This window comes from Convolutriloba macropyga, chromosome 5 (assembly GCF_964194025.1).
Source record: "Convolutriloba macropyga chromosome 5, txConMacr16.3, whole genome shotgun sequence".
Classification (NCBI taxonomy): Eukaryota; Metazoa; Xenacoelomorpha; order Acoela; family Convolutidae; genus Convolutriloba; species Convolutriloba macropyga.
This window is the reverse complement of record NC_134472.1, coordinates 43216824-43242014: the sequence shown is the minus strand read 5'-3', so window position 1 is coordinate 43242014 and position 25191 is coordinate 43216824. Positions and strand designations below refer to the sequence as shown.

General features: G+C 36.0%; 1 protein-coding gene across 1 annotated transcript in view; it reads left to right on the top strand.

Annotated features, from left to right (window-relative positions):
* Positions 1 to 3185: 3185 nt before the first annotated feature.
* The window catches only part of LOC142340372 (uncharacterized), a 174633-nt gene continuing 152627 nt past the window's right edge, over positions 3186 to 25191 (top strand). Inside the window, exons 1-5 of the mRNA XM_075390948.1 lie at positions 3186 to 3544; positions 7039 to 7227; positions 11596 to 11732; positions 18882 to 19102; positions 22083 to 22467. Coding sequence (XP_075247063.1) covers positions 3393 to 3544; positions 7039 to 7227; positions 11596 to 11732; positions 18882 to 19102; positions 22083 to 22467 — 1084 coding nt within the window. The 5' untranslated portion in view covers positions 3186 to 3392. The remainder of the gene's footprint in view (positions 3545 to 7038; positions 7228 to 11595; positions 11733 to 18881; positions 19103 to 22082; positions 22468 to 25191) is intronic.

The following is a 25191-nucleotide window of genomic DNA, read 5'->3' as shown; positions in this document are numbered from 1 at the left end:
CAGTAATTCCGTCATCAAGATACAACCAATGTTGCGAGGGGTTTGGTAATTTTCTTTAAAATTCGTCAATAAAAGGCCAGATGGCCACTGAAAACAAAAGTGGACCCAGTGGATCACCTTGTTGCACGCCTGACTGACTGTCAACTGCTGAGTTTTTGAGTTATTGAAGAACAAATCACCATGCTTCGAGTAACAAAAGGATGCAAATGACATTATACTAGACATCAAAACCTTGTTGAGCCAAGGAGATGACTGCGCTTCCCCGATTTAGATGCGTTTCTGAAATCAATTTGGAGTATGCCCCAACTTTTTGTTCTCTTCATTTTTTTCGAAGGTTATTTTCTTGGTATGCATTATGCTCTCGGCACCTCCCAACTGCTTTGCTTGAAACAACTCAACCGCCTCGATGGCTGCTTCTTTTGCAATGCACTTGGCAACGAGTCGCCGAATAACTTCACTCACAGCAATAGGTCTAATGCCAGTTTTGTTTTTATTCAATGCTGTTAACGTAGCACTACAAAAAGCTGCAGACAGAGGCTTGGGAGCTGGGCTCTGCTGGCAGAGTTCCCTATTTTTGTTTGCGAATTCATTTCCTGCTTGAATTGATCGGAAATTGAACAACGATTGATTGCGTTGAAAAGATGCTCTGTGTACATTTTGGATGGCCCAGCTGCTATGAAATCAGAAAAATACTGAAGCTGCAAAAGCAGTTTTGCTTCATCGAATTGAAAAGCTTGGCAGCTATAGTCTTCCATCGTCACAGGAATTTCGGTTTCCCCTGGATACAGTTTTTCGAGTTCAATGAGGTTTTTTCTTGTCGGGTGCTTTTCCCACCAATGATAAAATCTGTGCCGCATGACCAAATTGTCCTTGAAAACAAAGTCTTCTCGCTCGGGAGGGAAGCGCTTCAATTGTGCTGTTGCTTTCAGTTTTTGCTCTCCTTGCTTCAATGAAGCCGCTTCGTACCAAAGGGCAGCTTACTCACCCAATCTCCATCGCTAAAATTTATTCATCATTGAGTTTTCCTGCTGCTGCTTATGATTTTACCGCCTTTGTTGGAAGCACGCAAAAGACATTTTCTAACTGCCAAAAACATTTTCCAGTTATCAACACAATCAGGATTTGAGATGCAGTCCTCTATGATTGACGTAATGATCCCGGACCATGGCATACTAAACTTCACGGGGGATATATCGGTTCGTCGGAAAATTTTTACTGAAATTAGTTTTCGAATCTGGTAACTCGCTTGAATTGTCGCTGGGGCCTGGTGAACCACTTCCCAGTGTTGAAAATTGAACCAACTCGTCTATGCGGGCAGATAGATCTTTCGGTATCTTTTTCACTGTTGACAAATGTTGAATGAATTGTGAATACGCCAAAATTAATATCGGGCACACCCATTTATCGTAGGTTGATCCCCATTGCAAATACCTCACCTTGGACCTGACCAAGTTGTGCTTCAAGATGGAAATTTTATATAGGTTGTCTTTCTGTCAGGATAAAAAAGGATAGTTCCAACTGAAATCAGGAAACGAGGTATGTCATCGTTAATTGTCAGTTCACATATCTGCTGTGCTAAACCAGAAGAGGGTTGTGACATAACGTTCCTTCCTGAACTGCTAGTGGTTTGTTCATGTGAGTAAGTTTTTGCAGGAGAAACTTACAGAAACTGACACTTTTCCACTGAATTTCAAAGAACATTGAGTAGGGGGATGAGTTATTGATTATATCGTGGTTTGCTTCAGATCTGAACCAAATCTTTAGCTCTTAGGTTTTATTTCATGGTCAAAACGCGATAACGGTTCAACAATCAAACAGCTCTATGAATCGTACGTTTCGATGATCTGAAAGGCAAAAGGGAGGAGGAGGGGGCTGAGGAAAGGCTGTAAAGTTTGGATCCAACCGGTTTTGACGACCTTCCTCGACCTTTACTTGGTAATCTGGATAATCTACCTTCACACATCCAACCCAGAATGTAATTTCGAAGAAAAAAAGGAAGGGGTTTTAAAATGGGTCGCAGAATGTAGTTTACAATATAGATTTGCAGAATGTAATTTACAAAAATTGTTTTTAAATATGGTCTGTTCAGAAAGTTGCCGATACATCCAGATCACTTGCTTGTTTGAAATTAGAAATTTTAAAAGACCTGAATTATCTACTAAATGAGGGAGATAGAAACCTTTCACATATCGTTCAAAAATGAATTAATAGCAAACGTTAAATATGCTACCGAGTAAATGGACGAATTTTAACCAATCAGAATCGTTTAAAATAAGAATTAAATAGGTTCTAATATACGTAGAAAGCCCCGAAAAAATTCGTTCAACCTAGTTTTAAGTAAATATAACCACGATATGTACCGATTAAGTTTTTTGTTTTCGGGTTAACAATTTTTAGGTTCTCTAAGCGATTATTGACCGTTGTCGTCAATAACATCAAACAAAAAACCGTTAAAATCTCAACATATTCAGAAAAAAATTGGGGTTATTGGTTTTGTAAAGAAGCCGACTATAAAACTTTTGTAATTATGCCAATATGTGTCAGTTATTCATCCGTTTGGGTCGTTTCCTCTGATAAAAAACGCATTTTTGCCACGAAATGGGTGTGCTTCCAAATCTTCCCATTTTTTGCTTCCAATTCTAAATGAGTTCTTACTTCTCTTTGAAAATCTGAAGGACTCTTTATTAGGGCATAATTTGGTAATTTGTTTGGTTGCGATTAAAAAGGTGTTAAAATCATTAGAGCGCTCAATTTGCAAAAACGAACAGATAACCAAAAGAGCCTCATATGTAAGAAAAGTGTTACTCGACGATTTATAAAGATCGGCTTTTTGATGTTCAGATCATCATTTTTCATATATATGCCCATCAGCAAGCAATTAGGTTGTTTGTTGGTAGAAATTTTTCTCAAAAAGATTGTGAGACATCCTGGCTTTAAAATGTATAAACAGAGCTATAGTTTTGAAGACGGCTAAGGAGAAATGCGTTCGGGAACATTTATTACCCTTTAAAAAATGAATGTAAAATCGATTATCACCGATACCGCACAATGGTCACACATTTATCTCATAGCTGAGCTTCAAATTGAATCTGTTTGTAATGGTTTTATTTGCATCGTATATGTTCTAGATGACGTTTTTTACATTATAAACAACTGTAAGAGCAGAAAATGGTTTCTCGTTTTCTTCAGAATTGATACTTTTTGTACCATACTCAATATAAAATTGTGAATTGATAAATTAACATAGCTCACCATTATTTGATAAAATGTTTACTTGGTAGCGTGGCTCAATGTTTGTTAGCTGGGCTGCGATATGATTACAAGTGAACAGCAATAGTTGAATTTGCGATACAATCTGAGACGGGCCAACTATCCATCAGAACCTGGACGGTATGACTTCTCAGAATAAAGTTTGGCAGACAGCCGTTCCTTCTGTCGAGAGTCTGGAACCAGGAGGTCAAGCTCAAGTGACCTTTGGAGGACCAACTACTCTATTACATCATCATCGGCAACAGCAGCCACAACAACTTAAACGCGCAACAAGGCTTCTTACTTTCACAATAAGGCAAAAGTTACAGATCTAAACGCACAAAGAAGATATTAGGTTGTGTTATTATAAATTGAATTATGTTTATTTGATGATTAATAGCAAGCGAAGAGATCACTGAAATGCCCGAATGTCAGTGTTTGGATTTCAGAATTTTATGAACAGCAATTTCCTAATCATTTCAAGAGAGGTGAGATAATAACGTGTCGCAAAGAATTTTGAGCAGAACCAGTCATCAATGTTTATTTGAGGTAAATTTAAATTTTTGCGCGAAAACGGAGAAGTTGAAATTTCAAAGCCTGAAAATTTATAACAGTACATTTTAGAAGTGGAGTAAAAACGCTATTTGAGAAAAGTTTCCCTCCTCGAAAGCTCACGGAGTCAAAATTTGCTCGCTTTTTTTTATCTCGAGTTGAACTTCAACCTATGCTCTCATTTTTATTATTATTATGACTTTTGAGCCACACGTTTTGGGATTGCGTAGTTGTTTTCCTAAATATAAATTGGTAATGGATCTAGATCTAGATGATAATCCTAAGGCGACTATGATTCGAATTAGGGCAACAAAAAGCGAGGTCTAGACCATGGATTTAATCGACTGGGAGGATGTCCCCAGACGTTACATTTCTATTCATTTTTCCACCACGTCGTCCCGAGCTATAATGATGAGATAATTCTGGGGATAATGGTTTATAGACATAAGTAGAGTTAATCGATTAACATTTTCTTCCTCTTCTACTTCAAATGTCGCGGTGAACCATGGTCGACCAATAATCAAAGTGGGAATGTGATGCATGTTTTAAACTTTTTACGACATTGTCAGACCCTTTGTTATTTTTATCAAAAATTTGTTAGATGGCTTGAATGCACAAAAATTGTTATAACAAACTCAAGTAAACATCAGAGTTTAGTTCTAGTAGACCTTGGACAAATTGAAACTCAGCTGAGCGCGCTTAAACTCGAGGCCTATCACGCAACGCGTACAAATCGCTAAAACTATAGCTAACTTATCTATATATACTTGTTTACAATTATATACAATATATTTTAACTAGGAATAGCAACCATATATACACAATTTTTGAACGAACCTGACGTGAAAGAATATTGATACACATTAAGAAGAGTTTCAGTTTAAAAGTAACGTTGGGGGATAGTAGTACTTGTTAAGACTGAATGTTCTATCTAACAGTATTAAAAGTCTTCATGTGCCTCAAATGCACTTAGCCATATCAAGCACTATGGAGGAATTCCGCTGGCTAAAATTGGCATATCCAAATGATAATGGCTTGATTAGTCGGCTAGCCTTGTAGAGATTATGTGAAAGGTGTAACAATTTCATCAGGTAAGTATGATAATTAAAACAAAGAAGGAATAGAATTGGAAAATATCAAAAATTCGATGGGCATGGGTGGCGCTCGAACCCCCTTGTGTTGGTGCTATGGTGCTCCTCGTTAATAGTTCACCGCCCTAAGCTGACTTCTTCAGCTGCAGGTTTTTCGTTTGAATGCTTCGTTTTCTCAAATTTCAAATTGTCGAGAAAGAAAGTTGGAAAACGACACTCCGATTTGAACAATTTCGAACCGGAACGCACAGTTCTGATGTCATAGCGGACCGTGCTAAATCTCATGTAAGATGCCAAATAAGTTCAGCTTTTCATTCAAATATATTAAAACTCCGTTCGCTGACACTTAAGAGTATGGCGTTGTTATCAAATAATCCTGCTTCAATATTGACCTCAGAGTGAGGAGGAAAGAAAGGATTGGTTAAGGGAGAAAAAAACAGGCGTTGTTTTTGACTTGAAAATGCAATAGAATAAAACTAGCAAAATTCGGTAATTGTAAAACAAAAATGCTACGCTGGCCTGAACCATAAAAGTTGTTTTCAATTTTAAAAAAATTGACTATGTTTATAAAAACTAAAATTGTTAAGCTAACCTAAACTATAGAGCCACCATAAACAAACCACGCGCATCACAAAAGTAAAGGTTTTCGTCCTTCTTATCTGATTGAGTTTTTATTAAATGAGTGGAATTTTGCGGAAAAAAGTAATATAATATAAAATTTGTAACGAAAGGCATCAAAGGAAGGCGCAATTGTTGATTGATAATTACGCGTAAAGATATCGATGATAGCTGCAATCTATTCAGCCCCGAATTGACTAGGCGTGAGGCTGGCTGAGCAAGTGAAAACAACAGAATGAGATGGACCGATGATGACAGAGAATGATTTGTATTTGTCCCCGAATTAACCAGGCGAGCGGCTGGCCAACTCGTAACAGGTGTGCTTGCTCGGTTGCTTTTGATATCGTATTTGTTGTAGTAAAGAAGGGAAAAAATAAGGAAATTTTATTTAGGAATAGCATCTTTAGATTAAGACGTTTCTTATTGAAAACTGTCAAACTTCATCTATGGTGCCGGCGAACTTAGAAGTTTTCAAATTAAAATGTCATCTAAATTTTTATTTCACAAAAACTATTCTTATTTCAAATTGACTTCACCGAATTTTCTGCTGGAGACCAGTTTTTATGAAATGCATATATTATAATGATATTTGAAGTCTCGTGCTTTTTTAAGTATAGTCTCTGATCAGAGGTCACTTCGGTCTGGAAGGTATATGTTTCAAGGTAACAAATTTGCTATTTTCTATTCAAACCGCCAAAATTTCTGGGGTTCTAAGTAAATTTGTACTTAGCAGATATATGTAAACTTGTGCAGATATATGTACCTTATATATAAGCCCAGTGGAGAACCCCATTGAATCCGTATTAAGTTTGCCACTTCTTTCCATAGCATCCTTACCAAGACTTGACAAGTGACTTGATAAGGCTCCAGTGGAACTTGCAAGATCTTGGAGGTCCTGCGGTGGAAACTAAGTTTTTTCGGTGGATCCAGTGGTTTTCAGGGCTTGTTAGAAAAAACATTCTTCAGCCCGAAAAAGACACCAAAAATTAAATTTTTCCGTAAAAGTTGAGTTTTGTGGTCAAAGTAAGAAAATTGGTTTAACTTAGAAATAAACTTGTGGAAAGTGAAATCTTAACAAGTCACTGCTGGGAAACGCATTTTTTTTCACAGACACAGGCACATGTACACGAAGGTACACAAACACACACGCTCACGCTACACAAAAACAAACACGCATGCTCACACAAATACACGCACCAACACAAATGAAAATCAACGTGCTCCCGCACCCACAGATTTCACAGAGAAACCCGCCGAGAAACCCGGTCACACAAACAGGCAGACAAAGAAAAAGGCCAGAAGAAGGCAGGCAGACAGACATACGGACTCAGACAAACATAGTAAGGAAGCTAGGGAAAACAGCTTACAAAAACAGATAGGCTGCAGTAGTTCTTTTTAGGAGTTCTGCACTGGGAGTGTATACATATATGTACCGATAAGAGAAATTTAAATTAATGTCATATAGTGTTAGCTCCTCGCAATTAAATCTGTCAAGCCAAAGTGAGAAAGTGAGAAGTGTCACATACAGCGTCACAAAACAACTGTCAGCTCTAAACAGCGCCAACCAAATGTTCTGCGGCAACAGCAGAGAGCAGAGACAGAAGTCTTCATTCGGAACAGCCACGGATGACCCTTTCAATCCACCGAATGGTGGAATGGAGTCAATGGAGCAGAGGAGAATGAGAAATAAGGCTGCTACTACACAGTTACTGGAATGGTTAGATTATGCAGTTTTTATCAAGCAGTTGTTGGGGTATAAAATTTCGGAAACTTGGATGTTTGACTGGATTTACACATTTGGTTGACAACTAGGCAGTAATGTGTTACGTTTGTGATCGTTTGAACATCCTTGTATACCACAAACTCCAAAATGTATGATCCTAGTATGGTTGCCGGGATCATACAGATCAGATATGACCTTGTATGATTACCGCGGGTGTCATATATGACCTTGTATGATTACCGGGTGTCATATATGACCTTGTATGATTACCGGGTGTCATATATGACCTTGTGATTACACCGCAGAGCTATACCCAAATCGTCACGGGCAAATATGCCCGATGTGTGTATCTCGTGTTCGTTTTTCCAATGTTAATACATTGAAAATGCAACAAAATTGTGGAAAATAGCTACTTTAGCAGAAACAGGCAAAATTGAAGGGAAATGCGCAACCCGTGTTCGCAAAAGTGTCCTAATTTTAGTCGCGAAATAGAATTAGAAGCTATGTATCCTAATTTTCGCGGATTCTGTATCACGCATCTGCTTCATTTATGTATCGCTTTTTCGCACGCAACGTAACTTCATTTCGCCCTATAATCCGCAATTAAGACTAATTTAATGAGCGTTTTCGAGCATAAAAGTGATTATTAAAGCTTTATTACTACTAATTGTACTTATTACTACTTGTTTAGTATTTATCAAAGACTTCATAGCTGGTTCATTGAATCTACACCAGTCCCACATTGACAAACAAAGCCTTTTGTGAGCGAGGGTTTTTTCGGAAAAAATTCAGTTTTTGTGGCACTGGGACGTACATGAAATATTTCACAAATTAGTCTCAACCAGTGAAAACAGATTTGGCCAATGCAAACAGATTTGCCGCTAAAAATAGATTCGGCCAGTCCCACGTTGAGAAACAAAGCCTTTTTTGAGCGAAGGGTTTTTCGGGAAAAAAATCAGTTTTTGTGGCACTGGGACGTACATCACATAATGTACCAATTTTTCAAGTATTGACCCCAAAGCAGACATTTCTGGTTTAATACAATCCAAATTTTTAGGAGATACTACGAAAAAAGTATGAGCAATATTCAACAACTCCTTGACCCATGGGGTTACATCATATTTTTGAAATACGAAACGACTTCAGAGAAACATTTGACGAAATTACAAAACTTGACTTTATAAAACACTGTTCTTAAATTTCTCATAAAGTTATCTTTACATCATAGCCAAAGTTAGCCTGACACACGTTTTTTTTTCAATTTGAACCGCCTATACCCAACAGTGGAGAAATAATAAGACATTTTACAAAAAAACAGACTAATTTTTTGCGTTTGAGAATTTTACTTTTCTAATGTACCAATTTCTTAAGCATTGAACTCAAAGTAAATATTTTTAATTTTCTACTTTCTATATGAACAGGAGATACTACGAAAATAGTATGAGCAGCATTCTACAACTCCTTGGCCCATAGGGCCACATCATATTTTTTTAAATAAGAGACGAAATTTGAGAAAAATTGGACGAAATTGCAAAAATGTCTTCCAGAAGACAGCATAGTAAAAATTGAGCAACCGAAAAAAAAGTTATCAAAAAAGATCGAGTAAAGTTTTTGATAAGTTTGCAAATTAAGTTTATTGTTCAATTAATTAAAAACAGAAAAAAAAATAAATTTGACATTTTTCTGAAAAATCCCTCAAAACTTTTTGATTATATTTGTCGGATTTACAAGTCGATTTTCCCTTCTTGGTTAACAAAAACCGCTTGGTTTCTACATCAGTGCCCCTACTTATAGTGCCACTGATTTTGCCAATCTAAGATTGATATACAAGCCCCTTTTATTGAGCGAGGGATTTTTCGGAACAAAACCGATGGCTCGGTTTTTCGACTTTTTCTTTAAAGTTGTTTGTATTTAAATCGCTTCAAAGCTTTAAAAGCTCCAATTAAATCTTTAATAAAGTGCGTATTACAGAGTATAAGTCGATTTTGCATGCTCAAAATGCGCGCTTTTAATTAGGCTTAATTGAAGATTACAGATATTTTAATGCAAATAATACATACCTAAAATGATCGGAAACGCGCTACAAACCTTGTAACCCATTTTACTATTTGAAAGTTCTTTTATTTCCCAAATTTGGCGAAATCCCTTTTCCGAGAAGTAAGATACAAAGATCTAAGTAATTAACCTCCAAAAATTGCCGCAGTTTATTGAGCTAATATATTGTTCCGGCCCCGCCGTAGTGGGAGAGAGGAACTATATGCTCAACCGGACTTGTTTTCTTTTTGTTCAATCAATTTTGGCCGATCAATATACTTATCATATAGAGAGTTATGAGTGGTATCGTTAGAAAGCGAATCAAGCGTAGACAATAAATATATAAATTTTGAATTTCGTTTTTTCCAAACAGTTGTTCAGCCCTAAAAATTTGAGAAAGTCGGCTGTTTCGGCTATGTTTGAGCATTTTTTGCGCAGTTTCTACTTTTTTCCGTCTCAAAATCTGCTCAAAAATAGTTAGTGGTGACAATCCAACGCAATCGCAAACATGAAGTGTTCTTCTTGTTTTCGCACTTTTGTTCGAGGAGTTATCGATGATGAAAATTTTGTCTACATTTGACTGATTTCCGTTGTTATTGTTCATTTTCCTGAATTCTGCCCACAATTTCATCAATTATGCTATAATATGTTGAAACTAATAATGACACTGTTGTTCATGCCTATTGTTATTCTTAGATAGAGGAGGGATTGTTGGAAATATTTTAACTAATGTTTGGGCAAAAAATTGGCTTAAGTACTCAAAATTTCTCTTTTTTAAAGAAAAAACAACAAATATGCTTTCTTAGCTAACTTTTTCAAAAATTGGCAAAATTGCGGACTTAAAAACTGTTGAAAAAAATTGTGAAATTGGATAATGTCTAGACAATTTGGGTTCCTCAGAGAGTGTTCGAGAGTTGAAATTACACCTTCTTTTCGCTAATTTAAATCGATATTTATCCAAAATAAGTTATTTAATTTGATATTTTGATATTTTTGCCATAAAATGAATTGCGCTAAAATTTGGAACCAAAATTGCTTTTTTAACGAGCAGCGGTACGTTGGCGGTTTTTAACCTCAAAATCGATTCTTACAATCAAAAAGCATTCAGATTTTTTTGTGGCGCACTCTTCTAATTTTTGTCAGCGTTTTTTAATGTTTATTGCGGACAAGTAAGACTTCTTGGTCAGGCTTCATTCATTAAAGTTTCGAATTGAGCTCAGATAAGGCATAACAAACAATTATCATGTTTTAAACCTTCATTACTTTAATGGCTTTATCAATTCGTTCTTGCAAAATTTCAATGAACTCTTTAATTTCACCAACATTTGTTGTTTCTTTTTTTATCTAATAAACTAGTCTGATTAATCAAACGTCCCATTGAATTGCTAAAGAGGTCAAGTTGAACCGATCTATATACCGTTTGTAGCTTATGGTTATTTTGAATTTGATAACATTATTTTTAGAAAACATATATCGTTGAACTTGTGAAATTTTCTCCCCTTTTGATCTTTTTTTGTCATCCTGTAGCCTTTCCTCCTTCTTTCAGGATGTAGTGTCTTCTTTCGGGTGAGATAAACATGAAGCTTTTTAAAAAGAATTAATTATTGATTTTATGGCTTTTTGGAACTACAAGTTCTCATAAATTTTTGAACACTTGCAGAATTTTGATTTTCATTTTCGTTTTCTCATACAATAGCAAATCAGGTTAGGTCACATTGGCATTTTATAACAATTTTTTGGTTTTGAAATTTTGCCCATAATTGATTTTCTAATTTTGTGTCTCGCCACATAATCACAAAATGACCAGTCCCATTTTTGTTGAGCTCAGGCTCAATTGATTGAGCATATATAATGTTTTCATTGACTTTGAAATGGTTTTAATGGCTTCGACACTATTTCCTTGCACATTTTTTAAATTATTTTTTGCTTGTTTATGTTTTTTTGCATTTGAATAACGGTATAATTACTAATCTGTATACTGTATAATGGCTTGTCGCATTGGTTTTCTTTTGAGCTTTGAATGAACTTAACTGATGCATTCACTTCAGAGATAATGGTTCAGATGACTTTGAATTTTTTGTTTTCAAAATACTTACTGCATTTTTGAACTATTTGTACTGCTTTTTGTCAGTTTGTAAATTAGTGCCATTAATGGCAGGTCTCATCCATTTTCTAGCGAAGCAGAAATCAATCTTCTCATTTGTTTCACAATTTAGTTGATGGTGCGTTTTTGATATTGGTCAATATTTGCGGCTTTTTCTTCTATTTTCACAGTTTCCTTCGTAAAAGGTTCCTCTGAAACTTGAAATTTGACTGCGCTGGATTTAGGTTTGTGGGTGAGTGGGCCACTTGGCAGAGACAGGGTTTCCTGTGTGGTTTGGGTGGGAAGAGGTGTTCACACACTCAGATGAACTATCTCCTGTCTGCGTTAGAGCCACTCTTTCATCGAGACTATTTGCTACAAGGTGAACCAGCAGACCTTTGTATACATTCAGTTTTATTTTAGTAGGATTTCTTCAGTGTCTTATGCACCCGTAGCACCAGATTGCTTTCGTACTTGTAGGGCTTCGAAAAACTGAATTCATCAATTTTGACGCCTTAGATTTTTGTTAATTTTGCTTGCCCTCATTTCAATTTAATTTATCGGCTGACCAATAATTATTATTTATCGATCCTTTAAACCGGACCTGGTCATCCACTAATTTTGTTATATCTCTAAATAAGAATTGAAATCTTATTTTTTCTCAACATTAAATATTATGTAAAACTGTTAACTATCGATTGCGATGCTTCTGGAAAAAATTGAAAGCCGACAAAAAAATCGCGAACCGCTAGAAATTTCTTAATTTAAAATTTTCGATTGAATAATTTCAAACTTTAAATTTTCCGTTTTGTTCTCTGAGTTATTGCTGAACTCATGTATTGACAAAACTGGAGTGCAATGTGTTGAACTATTCAAGCAACCATTCTCTACAACAGATGGGATTAAACTATAAGCAAGTATATTAAATTTACATTAATGAAGTTCCTGTATATGTTAACAAAAATAGTTGCTGAGTATAAATGGGCTATATAAAAGTAAAAGACTTCTTTGCTACCATCCATTGAGCTAAAAAAACATTTTACTGCTTGACAGTTGCACAAGAGATTTTAGTTACACAAGGGAGAAATAGTTATTTGGGAGCTTGATGTTGTCTGCTGCCCACAACATTCCAACGTCGTATCTCAGTCCAATGTGTACGGTGGTATTCTCAAGGATTTTTGAGCCCCTGCGTCTGCTGCAGAACGTGGGTCGACGTGCTTGTGTTCCCCGAGCGATTCAAAGTCGTACCATGACTTTAATTGACCTGCTAACTTATTGTCGATTGTCATGTTCGATATTAACTTTGAAATACGTTGAGGTTAAACACGAACTCGATGGTAACGGACAGTTTAAGACCCCACCTAAGCGTACGGTAACTCCTGCCATTGTAATGGATCGCCATTATACTGTGCAAGTTTTAATTCGTGCAAAGGGTCATTTTCTTGCTTGTTATCGCTTCAGTCAATTCTCTAATCATTGGCGCATTGTTTGGTATCGGAGGGGCAGGTACAGACACCTGCAAACAACACCAACTCAACGGAGTGGGCCCAGCATAAGGATATGTTGGCTGAAAAACCTGAGCAGCTAGACCAGGTACGACTTTACTACCAGTTGCGATCGGGTTTTCCTGTTGTATGCCGGATGGAGATTGCATATCAATCGAAGGGGGTGAATTTTAGTATATTCGTAGTGGAACATTAGTGATTGATAGGGCACTATGTGCTTGTTTATTTAGAGGTAGAACTATTTACTGTAGTAGTGCTTTGCTTGGCTATTAATGGTATGTGCTGTGCAAAACGCCAGTGTTTCATATTTGGAGCAAATTGTTGGCTCAGACGGATATTGCTTATAATTGTGTTAGGAGGAAAAACGGAACGTACGACTTTGTGTACTTGGTTAGCGTTATTTTAAAAAAGTGTTTTGAACGTGTTGTGGTGATTGGTCAAAGGGGCGTGTGGATTGTGAGCAGTGAGGTTAGGTGCAAATACTGGGTTTGGGAGGGAAAAAGCATTAGAAATAGCGGGTTTCACATTGTGCAGTTGTGTGTTTGGGTTGTCGGAGCGCTTCGTTGAAAGAGAACATTTGTTGCGGGGGCTGGATTATTTGTTATCGGAAAAGGAGGAAGAGTGGCATTTGGGGCTCGAGGAACAAAATTAATTTCTGGTTGGTTGGATACGCACTAGCGAGCCTCCTTTTGGGGATGAAAATTTATCGAGTTGAGTGAGCTGTTTGGCTATCAAATTTAGCCTAAATACCAATTATAGCCGCTTTTATTAATTTATATGCTAATTTAACACAGAACTCAAATTCATTTAGTTTTATTACAGGAATAATGGAATTGAATTGCGTGAAAATTGAGGTATCTGGTAGGTGAACAAATTTGCAAGCAATCGGTGAATGAATTTACAAAATTGTGTAATTGGAAATTTGCCGTTTTTAGTTTTCATGCTGTGAAGAATCTCTCGGAATTAGTTTACCAATTTTGAAAGAAGATTCAGAGATTATAACGCAGAAATTGTAAGTCGAATTTTCGGGTCTTTCCCATTATAGCCCCCCCCCCAGCTTAGTGGTCAGATAACCTATAGCCCCCCCCCCCCCTCCCCAGTCATGGTAAATATACCAAAATGGGGGGCTATATATTCATGGGGGGCTATAATGGGAAAGACCCGAAATTTCAAATTTGGAATCGGAATTCATTTACATTTTTGGTAAGGGAAATCCAGGCATTTTGTAAGTAAATTGGATATAATTCAAAACGCTGTTTTGAACCTGTTAACTTTCCCTTACGTCAGTTCAATTCGTTATAAATTGTTCCAGGAATCGGAGCACGTGAAAGATTATGACATTTTTTTTGAAAAAAAGAGCATTGTTCGAAAACAGTCTCTTAATTATTCATGAACTGTATTGAAACTTTTGCACTGCTTACGCCAAAATCCTGGACAATTTTCGAGTTCGGAATCGAAACTTGTTATATTACTGACGAAAAAATGTAAAACATTCTTACTTATTTCCATAAAAAACTTATTGAAACAGAAAACCAAATAGTTTCTCTGACTAAGCAAGTTACCGAACTGGAATCCAGGTGATTCAATTGGAGCGGGATTTGGTCACCACGACCTACAACTGTAGGGTAAAACTGTTTTTAAAAACTAAAAATGAGCGTTTAACACAACCTGTTGATAGTGTTAAAGCAGTTGAAGATCTTGAATCACGGGCAATAAAGAAAGTATCTCCGCATCAACGCAACCAAGCCAACAACTGGGATCCTAATCAAGTGCCAAATCAGCGACAAACAAACTGGCAATGTAATTGAAATTGATAATTGTAACGAAATTTATCATCTGGGAGCAACACCTGCTGGAAAAAAACTTAACGAGAACGACACTCCACCCATTAGATAATTGTCCAAACATAAAAAGCGTGGTTTAAAAAACAGATTCAGTGTACTTCCTTTTCGATATTGTGTTTTCGAAACATTTTCAATATAAAGTAATTGGCCACCATCTATTACTTGGAAATGGAAAAACACTCGAAATTGCTTTTGTTTATAAACGTGCAAACCTTAAGATCCCATCATGACCAACTTTGCTGTCAACTGGAAACCCTCGAAACCAAACCAGCTGTAATAGCTGTATGTGAAACGTGGCTCACCGATAATGATCCCATAGATAAGTATTTCATAACTGGGTATCAACCATTAATAGTAAAAAATTGAAACGACAAAAAGGGAGGAGGCCTTGGCTTTTTGAAAGGAGATGATTGTAAGATAATGTGTGATTTCTTTTTCGAAAGAAATCTGGAGCATCTATTCCTAACCCTAGAAAGCGGAAAAAACGAACATGTTTCTGTGTTCTATACAGGCCTCCCTCTGGAAAAATTCAAACTTGCTTTGAGACTTTTGAAAGTTTGCTAATCAATATAAACGCAATGAAAGAAAAAAACTATTATTTGGGGGTGAAATTAACATTAATATCTCTGATAGATCCTATCAACTCTCACTAGTACAAGAACTTGAATCCACGCAGAATCCACAAGAGTAACTAAGTTTACGAGCAAATGTATCGATCATACTTTGTCGAAACAATCGAAAAAAGAATCAGCCACCCTAAAATGGACTTTCAGCGGCCATTACGCTGTACTTTACAAATATGAAATTTTAGTCTCTAGCTCTCAATCTAATGAATTTTATTACAGTCGTAATTTTAAATTTTTTGAGAATGAACAGAATTATTTAAATTTCCTCTTTATTCTCCAACATAGTTTAAACAAGATGAAAAATTATGATCTTGAAAATTCTTGGTATGAACTAAGCTCAATCATTATACAAGTTTTTAATGACAAGTGTCCAGTTACGAAGAAGATTCAAAAACAGCTAGATGACAAACAGGCTAAAGAATCTTAATAGAAAAAGAGATCGTGCACGTGATACACTCATGTCTCACCTAAATATTAAAAATGGAGTCCGGTTCAAACAATTACGTAATTTAGTAACAAATGAATTGCGAAATGCTCCGAAACAACCCTATGATCAAAAATTGACTTTATCGGGTAGTCCAGTACAAAATTAAAATTGTTCAGGAATTCCTAGGGCAGAGGAAGAAATCAGTAAAAGACATTGATGTGGAAAAATTTAATGACTTTTTTATCAACGTAGGGAGAAAAGTGAGTAACACATTTCTTCACGATGTAGACAGTGAGCCAGGTTTACCATGTCACAACAAATTTTGTTTTCTTATTTCCCGTTGACACTAAGGAAATATTCAACATAATAAGTTCATTACAAAACAAAAGCTCAGCGGGTCATGATGGGATTAATCACAAACTTTTAAAAATTGTAGCTTCAGTAGTCAGCCATCATGTGGATAAGTTGATTAATACGAGCAATCAAAAAAGATTTTTTCCGGTTTGTCTTGAAACAGCTGAGGTAGTTCCACTACATAAAGATGGAAATTTTGAAAATCCTTCAATGTGTCGACCAATTAGTCTAATGTCATCCCTAAGCGATGTGTTTGAAAAAGTCTTGAATACAAGGATGGTTGAATTCCTCGAAAATCATCAACTTTTCTCAAATGAACAGTTCAGATTTCAGCCAAAACGCTCACGCACACACGCTAACACATCTGTTACAGAACTGATGCGAAATTTTATTGATTTTCAAAAAATGGGTCATTGATCATTCACTATATTGAAAAAGTTGAAACTATATTGAAAATGGAAAAGATACAGTCACTGCTTCATTACTGTCAAATAGAAAACATTTTGTAGTCCACGGATCAAAAGAGTCGAAAAATGGAAATTAATATAGGGGTTCCACAAGGATCAATTTTGGACCCGTTGCTGTTTCTTTTGTTTATCAATGATCTTCCTCAAAATGTTCAAGACAGTTCAAAAAAAGCACTTTTTGCAGACGACACAACAATTTTAACATCAAGCAGAAATTCGGAAATTGAGGAAAAGCTCAATAATGACTTGAAAAAGTTGAAAATTGGTGTTCAAGAAAGAAACTTTGTCATTAACAATAAGAAATGTTAAATTATGGTTTTTGGCTGGAATGTACGAAATTAAAAAAACTCTGCTATTAGGCAAAGTAGTTTCGTTCAAATATCTAGGAGTGTTCATAGATAAGCATCTCAATTTTGATCTGCACATTGAACATTTTGGCAAAAAATTAGCGCAGAAACGTTTTTCGAAAACTTTTCTATTACGAATGTATAATAGTTATGCCAAACCAATGGCGTATGGCATTTTAGCTTTCGGTTCGGCAAAAAGAAACAAAACTCAGTTCTATTTTTTGTCTGCAAAAACGCATTTTAAAGTCTATCTTTTTCAAGAAGAGCGGAGACCATGTATGCAATCCTTTCAAGCATTACAACGTGCTGTCAGTTTCTGATTCATATTTTGACGCTCTTGTAAAAGACATCCTGGATCAGATCGCAAAAGTTTGTCCTTTGAATTTTCCTGATGTTGACAGTAACAGGCCGAACACGCAGGCATCGAATTAGTCACGCATCCTATTGCCAGAAGTCAAAACACAGACTCAGGAAAAAAAACCTGGAGATTTTCAATCATAAAAATATTCAACTACCTTGCAAAAGAAAGTCTACTACACAAACAAGTGTCTAAAAACGATTTTCTTTATTCAAAATAAACTTAGGGCATATTAATTGGATAATAAAGATGTTTTCGATATGTTTTATTAGGTATTGCACTTTTTTTCTATTGGCACCTCTTGTAGAGTCATTTAGCTCGTAAAAAAGAAAACATTGAATTTCAAAATGTTACACACCATAAAAGTGTCAACAAAAATGGCAATGTACAAATCCTAAAATACCTAAAACAATAAAAATGTATTTTATTTTACAACTTTTGGAATATTAAAATATAAAAAAAATATATTGGATACTAAGAAACGAAAAACGATGAAAACTTAAAAAAGGTCCCTCAACAAATCTCTGTATTCCAATGCCTTTGGGTCCTTCAGATTTTCCTTGAAATAGAATTCTTCCAGAAAATTTTTGATGTTTCTAACATTATCGAGTTTTTGTCTTTGTTTATTGTACAATTTTATGGCTTGCAGCATCAATGATTTATCGAGGAATTCCGAATTACTTATCATAGCCGGCTAAACTTTTCCCGTTCTTGCATTCTGGTTACAATTGGAAGTTTGCAATACATTGTCGTTACTAAAAGCTGGTAATTGTTTCTTAACATACTTCAAGAAAATACCATACATCGATATTTGAAATGCATTACAATGTGTACCACTATAGATTCTTGTCTTAAAGTCATAGAAAAAGTATGTGGTCGACATTTTGGGGTTTTATATATCGAATTTACTTGTCTGAAAAAGGAAGTAGTTCCAGCCTACAAAATCTTTTTAGCATAACTCTTAGTTCTGTAGCTTGGACAACAACTTAAGTCAATAACACTCCAATTAAATCTGATGACGCTTTAATTTAAGTTTCCAATTAGTACTGAAAGAAAATTACAAAACTAATGAAAGGTGGTATGGTGTCCAAGGTGTCCAAGGTGGTAAAATGATTAAACTTAGTATTCTGTATAAAATTCTCTGTATCGTCTACCATCTGAATTTAAATCTAACCTAATATAATCTACATTATTAGGAAATTGTCTAACATGTATTAGTGACTATTGATACGTGGCATGAATTTTTTATTCTTGTGCAAAAACTAGTTCAAGCACTGTCATCACCTAGCATCATGTATTATTGTTTTCTTCATTTTGTTTCCTTTTCATTAGTTTTGTAATTTTCTTTCAGTACTAATTGTAAACTTAAATTAAAGCTTCATCAGATGTAATTGGAGTGTTATTGACTTAAGTTGTTGTCCAAGCTACGGAACTAAGAGTTATGTTTAAAAGATTTTGTAGGCTGGAACTACTTCCTTTTTCAGACAAGTAAATTCAATATATAAGACCCCAAAATGTTGACAACATACTTTTCTCTATGACGTTAGGACATGAATCTATAATGGTACACATTGCAATGCATTTTTACATTGTTTTGTTAAAGCGGGAGGTGTGTATCCGTGGCGTCTGATTGGCAAAGGGAAGAAGCCAATCAAATTAGAGAGGCTAGAAGGTGCCACTAACAAGTACAAAAGTACAAGACTCCTTCAGCTGGCGAAAGAGCGACTCAAATCCACACCCTCCCATCTGAGGAATGTGGCCCCTGGATCTACGTTTGGGGATGGGATCGGGTCCAAGGAAATTAAATCCACAGAGGCGAAAGAGGTAAACAGATATTCTATGATATAATAATAATAATAATAATAATAATAATAATAATAATAATAATAATAATAATAATAATAATAATAATAATAATAATAATAATAATAATAATAATAATAATAATAATAATAATAATAATAATAATAATAATAATAATAATAATAATAATAATAATAATAATAATAATAATAATAATAATAATAATAATAATAATAATAATAATAATAATAATAATAATAATAATAATAATAATAATAATAATAATAATAATAATAATAATAATAATAATAATAATAATAATAATAATAATAATAATAATAATAATAATAATAATAATAATAATAATAATAATAATAATAATAATGATAATAATAATAATAATAATAATAATAATAATAATAATAATAATAATAATAATAATAATAATAATAATAATAATAATAATAATAATAATAATAATAATAATAACGTGGATTGAATTTGATTTCTCTCTAACAATGTCCAGCCGCATGGGTATAATTTGTACTTAAAAATCTTCTTACCTAAATCAAATAGATATTCACTGACTTCTCTTTTTAATTTGGGGTTCTTGAATGTGGATTATAATTGGAAAAATCACGCGCCAGCAACATCAAAATGTTCTAGCCAGTAACTCTGGAGAAACAATTACATCGGCAACGCAGGAGATTACGTTCGTTTGAGAATACAAAAATTTTCTCATTAGATCGTGTTTCGGGATGTCCATTTCTCATTTGCCAACATTGCTCTCTCTCTGAAGTGGAAGTTTAGTTGTCCAAATTTTATTTAAAACCACGAGATCCATTAAAACAAGTTGATATGAGGGATGTAAGTAAATTTACGGATGGAAGACAATAAATGTAAAATTTATCAGTAAAATTACTTATTGATTGTATCCATTTTAATGTTTTTTTCATTTGCCTGACGATAGTTTTACTGGCACACCAAATATTTGATCCACAAAAGACTGTTATTAGGTAAATTTGACTAGAGTGCATTTTACTGACGTTTTTGTTTCGCTTGGAATTGATCTCTTCATTACTGCAAGGTTGTGGCTAATTTTTTGTAGGACAAAACTCAAGTGATAATCCCACAATAAATTTTCTGAAAAATATATGCCCAGATCTGTGAAGTATCTCTCCTGTGAGATGGTTCCATTGGTGGGAAGATGCAAAATTTTCTTAATTTGATTTTTTCGCTAGGAAAATTGCACATATTTAAACTTATCGAAATTAAAATTTCACTAAATCTCCTTGCTCCAGACATTAGCATCTTAAACATCTTTTCCAGTTGCATTTTGTTGTTCACAGTGGTGATGAATTTTTTGTCATCTGCGTATAAATAGAACTCATTGACAATTATTTTGGTAAGGCCGTATATATATGCGGAAAAAAGAAGCACTTCAAAAACTGACCCTTGAGGCCCATTGATGGTGATCGGTCGAGAGTCAGGTTGTCCCTAAAATATTACAACTCGCTGCTATCTTTCAGTCAAATGTGATGCAAAGAACCTCAAAAAGCACTATCAAATCCCGTTCGTCACAATTTTAGTGTGATACTAAAATTAATGGTATCAAAGGCGTTTGCTCTGTCTAGATACACTGTCATTGGCATTTTGTTTGCCTCAAGCAACTCATGCAACCTGTTTTAGTATAAAAGCAACTGAATGTTGTTTGAAAGATTTTTTCTTAAAACCGTGTTGCTCTACGCAAAGCTTTTGTTGCCGAAGGATCGAAACCTGTTTATACATCATACGCTCAAATAGCAGTGACAACAAGCTTAGCATGGCAATCGATCGATAATTCTTGATATCTGACTTTCTACTGCTTTTGAAATGGGGTCGAACATACTATTTTTTCCACAAACTGGGAACTCACATTTGTTAACTCACAACTGAAAATAAATAAAAGGTGATCTGAAATATGCAGTAAAGCAGACGTCAGAAATTTTGGGCTAATTCTATCAAAAGCGTTAGCACCACTACGTACGTTTTTGACTTCCTCGCTCAAAGCCGCTTATCTAAACTGCATGTTATCAAAAAATATTTCATGACTTTGATTTAATGGAATAACAACTTCAGAATTGTCATGAACAAAAACAGAAGCAAAGTAATTGCTAACACATTCTTCAAATCGCTTGTATCGAAAAACATCGTTTTCTATATACACCTTTTTCTCAGGCAGAGCTGGTTGTTTTTTGTCTCTTCATTTTATGTGTTTCGTTTGTTGACCAGACCTTGCTTTTTTCAACGAAATTTTTCTTGTCATTATTTAAAGAAATTGATAATTTTCACCTGAGTCGTGAAATTTTCTCGGCTCTTGTATACTTTTGAAAACTGTTCTGAGTTCATTTTCTTGCTAGATACTGTTCGAGGACACGTAAAAAGGTGCAATGGTTCTTCTAGACGTTTTCAGTGGAATTGCAACCCGAGACGCTACTTCTAATTTACGGCAAAAAGTATCGACAATGTTAAGTATCAAAGGAGTTAAAAGATGACATTGGAAAAACCAAAATTGATCGTAGACTCGTCCCAATTAGCTTTGCCAAAGTTAATATGTTTCATTTATCTACATTTATTGTAAAGAATTTGTTCGAAAAATGGAAATGAACCACATGTGTGTGGCTTTTAGAATTTAATCTGAAAGTAGGTGACCCTCAATGAACGCCTTTCTTAGAAAAAGAAACTGAACACTGCAGCTTCAATGTTTTCTTTCAAGCTGCAGAGTCTCCTTCTTTTTGTAATTTTCACGCAACAACCATATAGTGGCGTGAAAATTGTTGGCCACTCGGGTCAACCACCATAAAAAGCACATAATAATTATAAAACGCCATATATGGATTTTATGGAAGTTTACTAGCGATGCAACAATCATAAAAAAACCGGTTTGGCCGATGAAGAGTGCAAAATTAACTTGTCAACTAAATGCTTCCCTGAAGGAAACATGGCAGCTGATTTGTTTCAGAAATTTGATTCCTCAATTGAGACCAGGTCAAATTCCCTCACACTTCAACAGTCACCCAGACGACGCAAAGAATCAACCGGAAACTCACAAAAACTTAGTTTAGAGACGAAAGAAACCTCAACCAAGCCAGCACACCTCGAAGACTCACAGGCAAAGACTATAGCACTGGCTACCATTGTACACCCAAATGAGAATGCTTTAGGTTTGGCTTCGCAAGAAATAGGATTCGGGCCCCCAGCAGTTGCGGCAGCCCTGGGAGGGGGCCTATTTGGGGGGAGGAGACAGTGGTTGAAACTGAAAACAGTCCAAATGCTGGACTCCAATACTCTGCTGGGTGATAAAGACAGAGCACTGCCATTGCGAGAGATATTAGTGGATGGATTGGGTAATGAAACGTTCGATTCAAAAGCACTCTTTTAAGTAAAAATTGCATCTTTTTTCAAGCCCCAACTGCATTTTTTTCAAGCCTTCATCACTCAAGATTTCCAATCTAATTGTTCCACATATCAAAAGTCAGAAGGGGGTATGTAAAGCCTACACATATAATTGATAAGGTGTTCAGAGAGTCTGTATACTGCAACCCTCTTGCGCATGGTTACCAATGTTACATTCAAGATTTGTCACGCTGTATCCGATCGAGGCGAGAACTAGTGTAATACAACCTTGTTGCTAAACAGTTTCCCCTTCAATACCAATTTTTAAATCACCACTGGCATTTTTTTTACTAACCGTAAAGGAAGCATTGGTTACGTGAATTTTACACAAACTGAGAAAAGCTGATATTCCTTGAGAACCGCGAAGAGGTTCGAGATGTTAGTCAAACTTTCGATATATGGTTTTAGCAGAGTCACGTAAATTCGAAACACGAACGTGGCAGGTTTTTAAGTCTGGCACTGCATATTGGAAAATCTGGCACTCTATAATCTTTTCCGCTAGCCTCCCCCCCAAAAAAAATTATAGTATTACACCCCTTTACAAAGCTCGTAATCACTAAAAATGCAATAAGAACAACTTTTTGGTTGATGCTTCTTGCAGTGACTTTTTGCTATATACACGTGTTATTTTCAAACCTCCGCTCTAATAGTATTTTCTAAATGCCTATTCATACGTTCATACGTGTACATACGTAATAACTCAAATGCATACATAATGTTTAAACATAAACAAATGGGAGGTGCCTAACTTACAAAAGCTAGCTTGTTCAAACGATTCATAACAAAATACTTTAGACCTCACTTGGACATTTGTTCAATGAAAGATGTATATCAAATTGTGGCCGCTCAGCAAAATTCTAGTCTGAGTTTTTGATACGATCAGAGGTTTCTTTTTCTGACGAAAAGTCAGGCTCAAGGTACCATACATCTAGATTATAGCACATAAAAATACCTGGACTGCTACTCGAACACAAAATGGAGCTTAGATTCATATCTTTGGTTTCACATTGAAAAACTCTTTCATATTCGGATGTTGCGCATAAAGCTGATAAAACAGTCTTCCGTCGGTTTTAAATTCATCGTGATCGTCAACTGTATTCAACAACGTGTAAGGCAATAGCATCGTTTACTTGGAGGCAAATCTAGCTTGATCTTTTTTAGCAGGTCTTAGTCTAGGTCACCAATTTAAACTAATCCGTTCAAAAAACCGAATTTGTTAGGCTAAGCGAACAGTTTTGAGCCATTTTGGAAGTTATTCTTAGTGGGAAATCGGCTTTGGTATTTCTCAGAAATAATACGTATGTTGCATTTAGAACGGAAAATCTAAGCGAAAGTTTTGATATAATACGCACAAAAATTCTCTATCTAATGATATAATTTATTCAATTCAATTTACTCGGTAACATCTTCCGGCCCGGAAGAAAATGTTGGGAGGATTGGTACAAGCCTATCGAGTGGGCGGACGAGCGATCCGGATGACGTGCGTAAGACGGCGGAGCGGGCGACGCTGTCGGAGCCGTACCGAAGTTCTTCAATCCGAGCAGTTGGATAGTAACCCCTAGGGTTGCTTTCTTCAACGATCCAAACTAAATCACCGACCTTGAGGTGCTGCTCGGCAGGCGTCTGCCACTTAGATCTACGGTTCAGTGCAGGTACATACTCATTGAGCCAACGTGCCCAAATTGCCATGGCGTATGACTGTGCACGGGCGTACCGCTTACGATGATCGAACTCGTCGACGCCAACGATAGTCAGAATTCTGGTTGCTTGGTTACCGAGTAGAAAATGGTTAGGTGTTATTGCGCCCAGGTCGGACGGGTCGGCGCTCACGGGCGTTAAGGGACATGAGTTTAGTGCGTATTCGACCAGACAAAAAGTAGTGTTCAAAACCTCATCTGTGAGGCGACGCGTACCGAGGATAGAGTACAGTACTCTTTTAAAACTACGAACTAACCTCTCCCAGATGCCACCTTGGTGTGGCGCACTGGGTGGATTGAACCTCCACTTAATGCCCTTATTGACAAGTTCGGCAGCGATGTTAAGCGTATTCCATTTTTCCACACATTCACGAAGCTCTTTCTCCGCTCCAATGAAGTTCGTACCATTATCCGACCAAATCATAGCAGGAGTACCCCGACGGGAGACGAACCGCTCCACTCCCATTACACAGGAACTAGTGTCCATGGACGGGACAACTTCAACATGGACAGCACGAGTAGTGAGACAAGTGAAAAGAAATCCCCACCTCTTCTCGGTAGTCCGACGTACTGTGACGTAGAATGGGCCGAAGTAATCAACCCCGGTGTTGGCAAAGGGAGGAGACTGGTATGCGAGTCTCTCCTTTGGGAGGTCTGCCATGATAGGTTGAATGGTTGCTGCACGGAACATTCTACACAAGACGCAGTTTGATTTGATGGAACGCAGTGTGGAACGTAGTTTTAGGATGGCATAACGTTCTTGTACCTTTGACCTTAAGTAATCGATGCCCTGATGATGGTTCTTCAAATGAGTATGCCGCAGAAACAGTTTAAAAAAAGTATGACGCGCATCCAGCACGATAGGATGCTTAGTGTCAAAGTCAATTTCCAATAACCGTCGGAGTCGACCAGAGGAACGGATGAGACCATGAGGTCCAATAAACGGAGTAAACTGAGCAATGCGGCTGCTCTTCATAA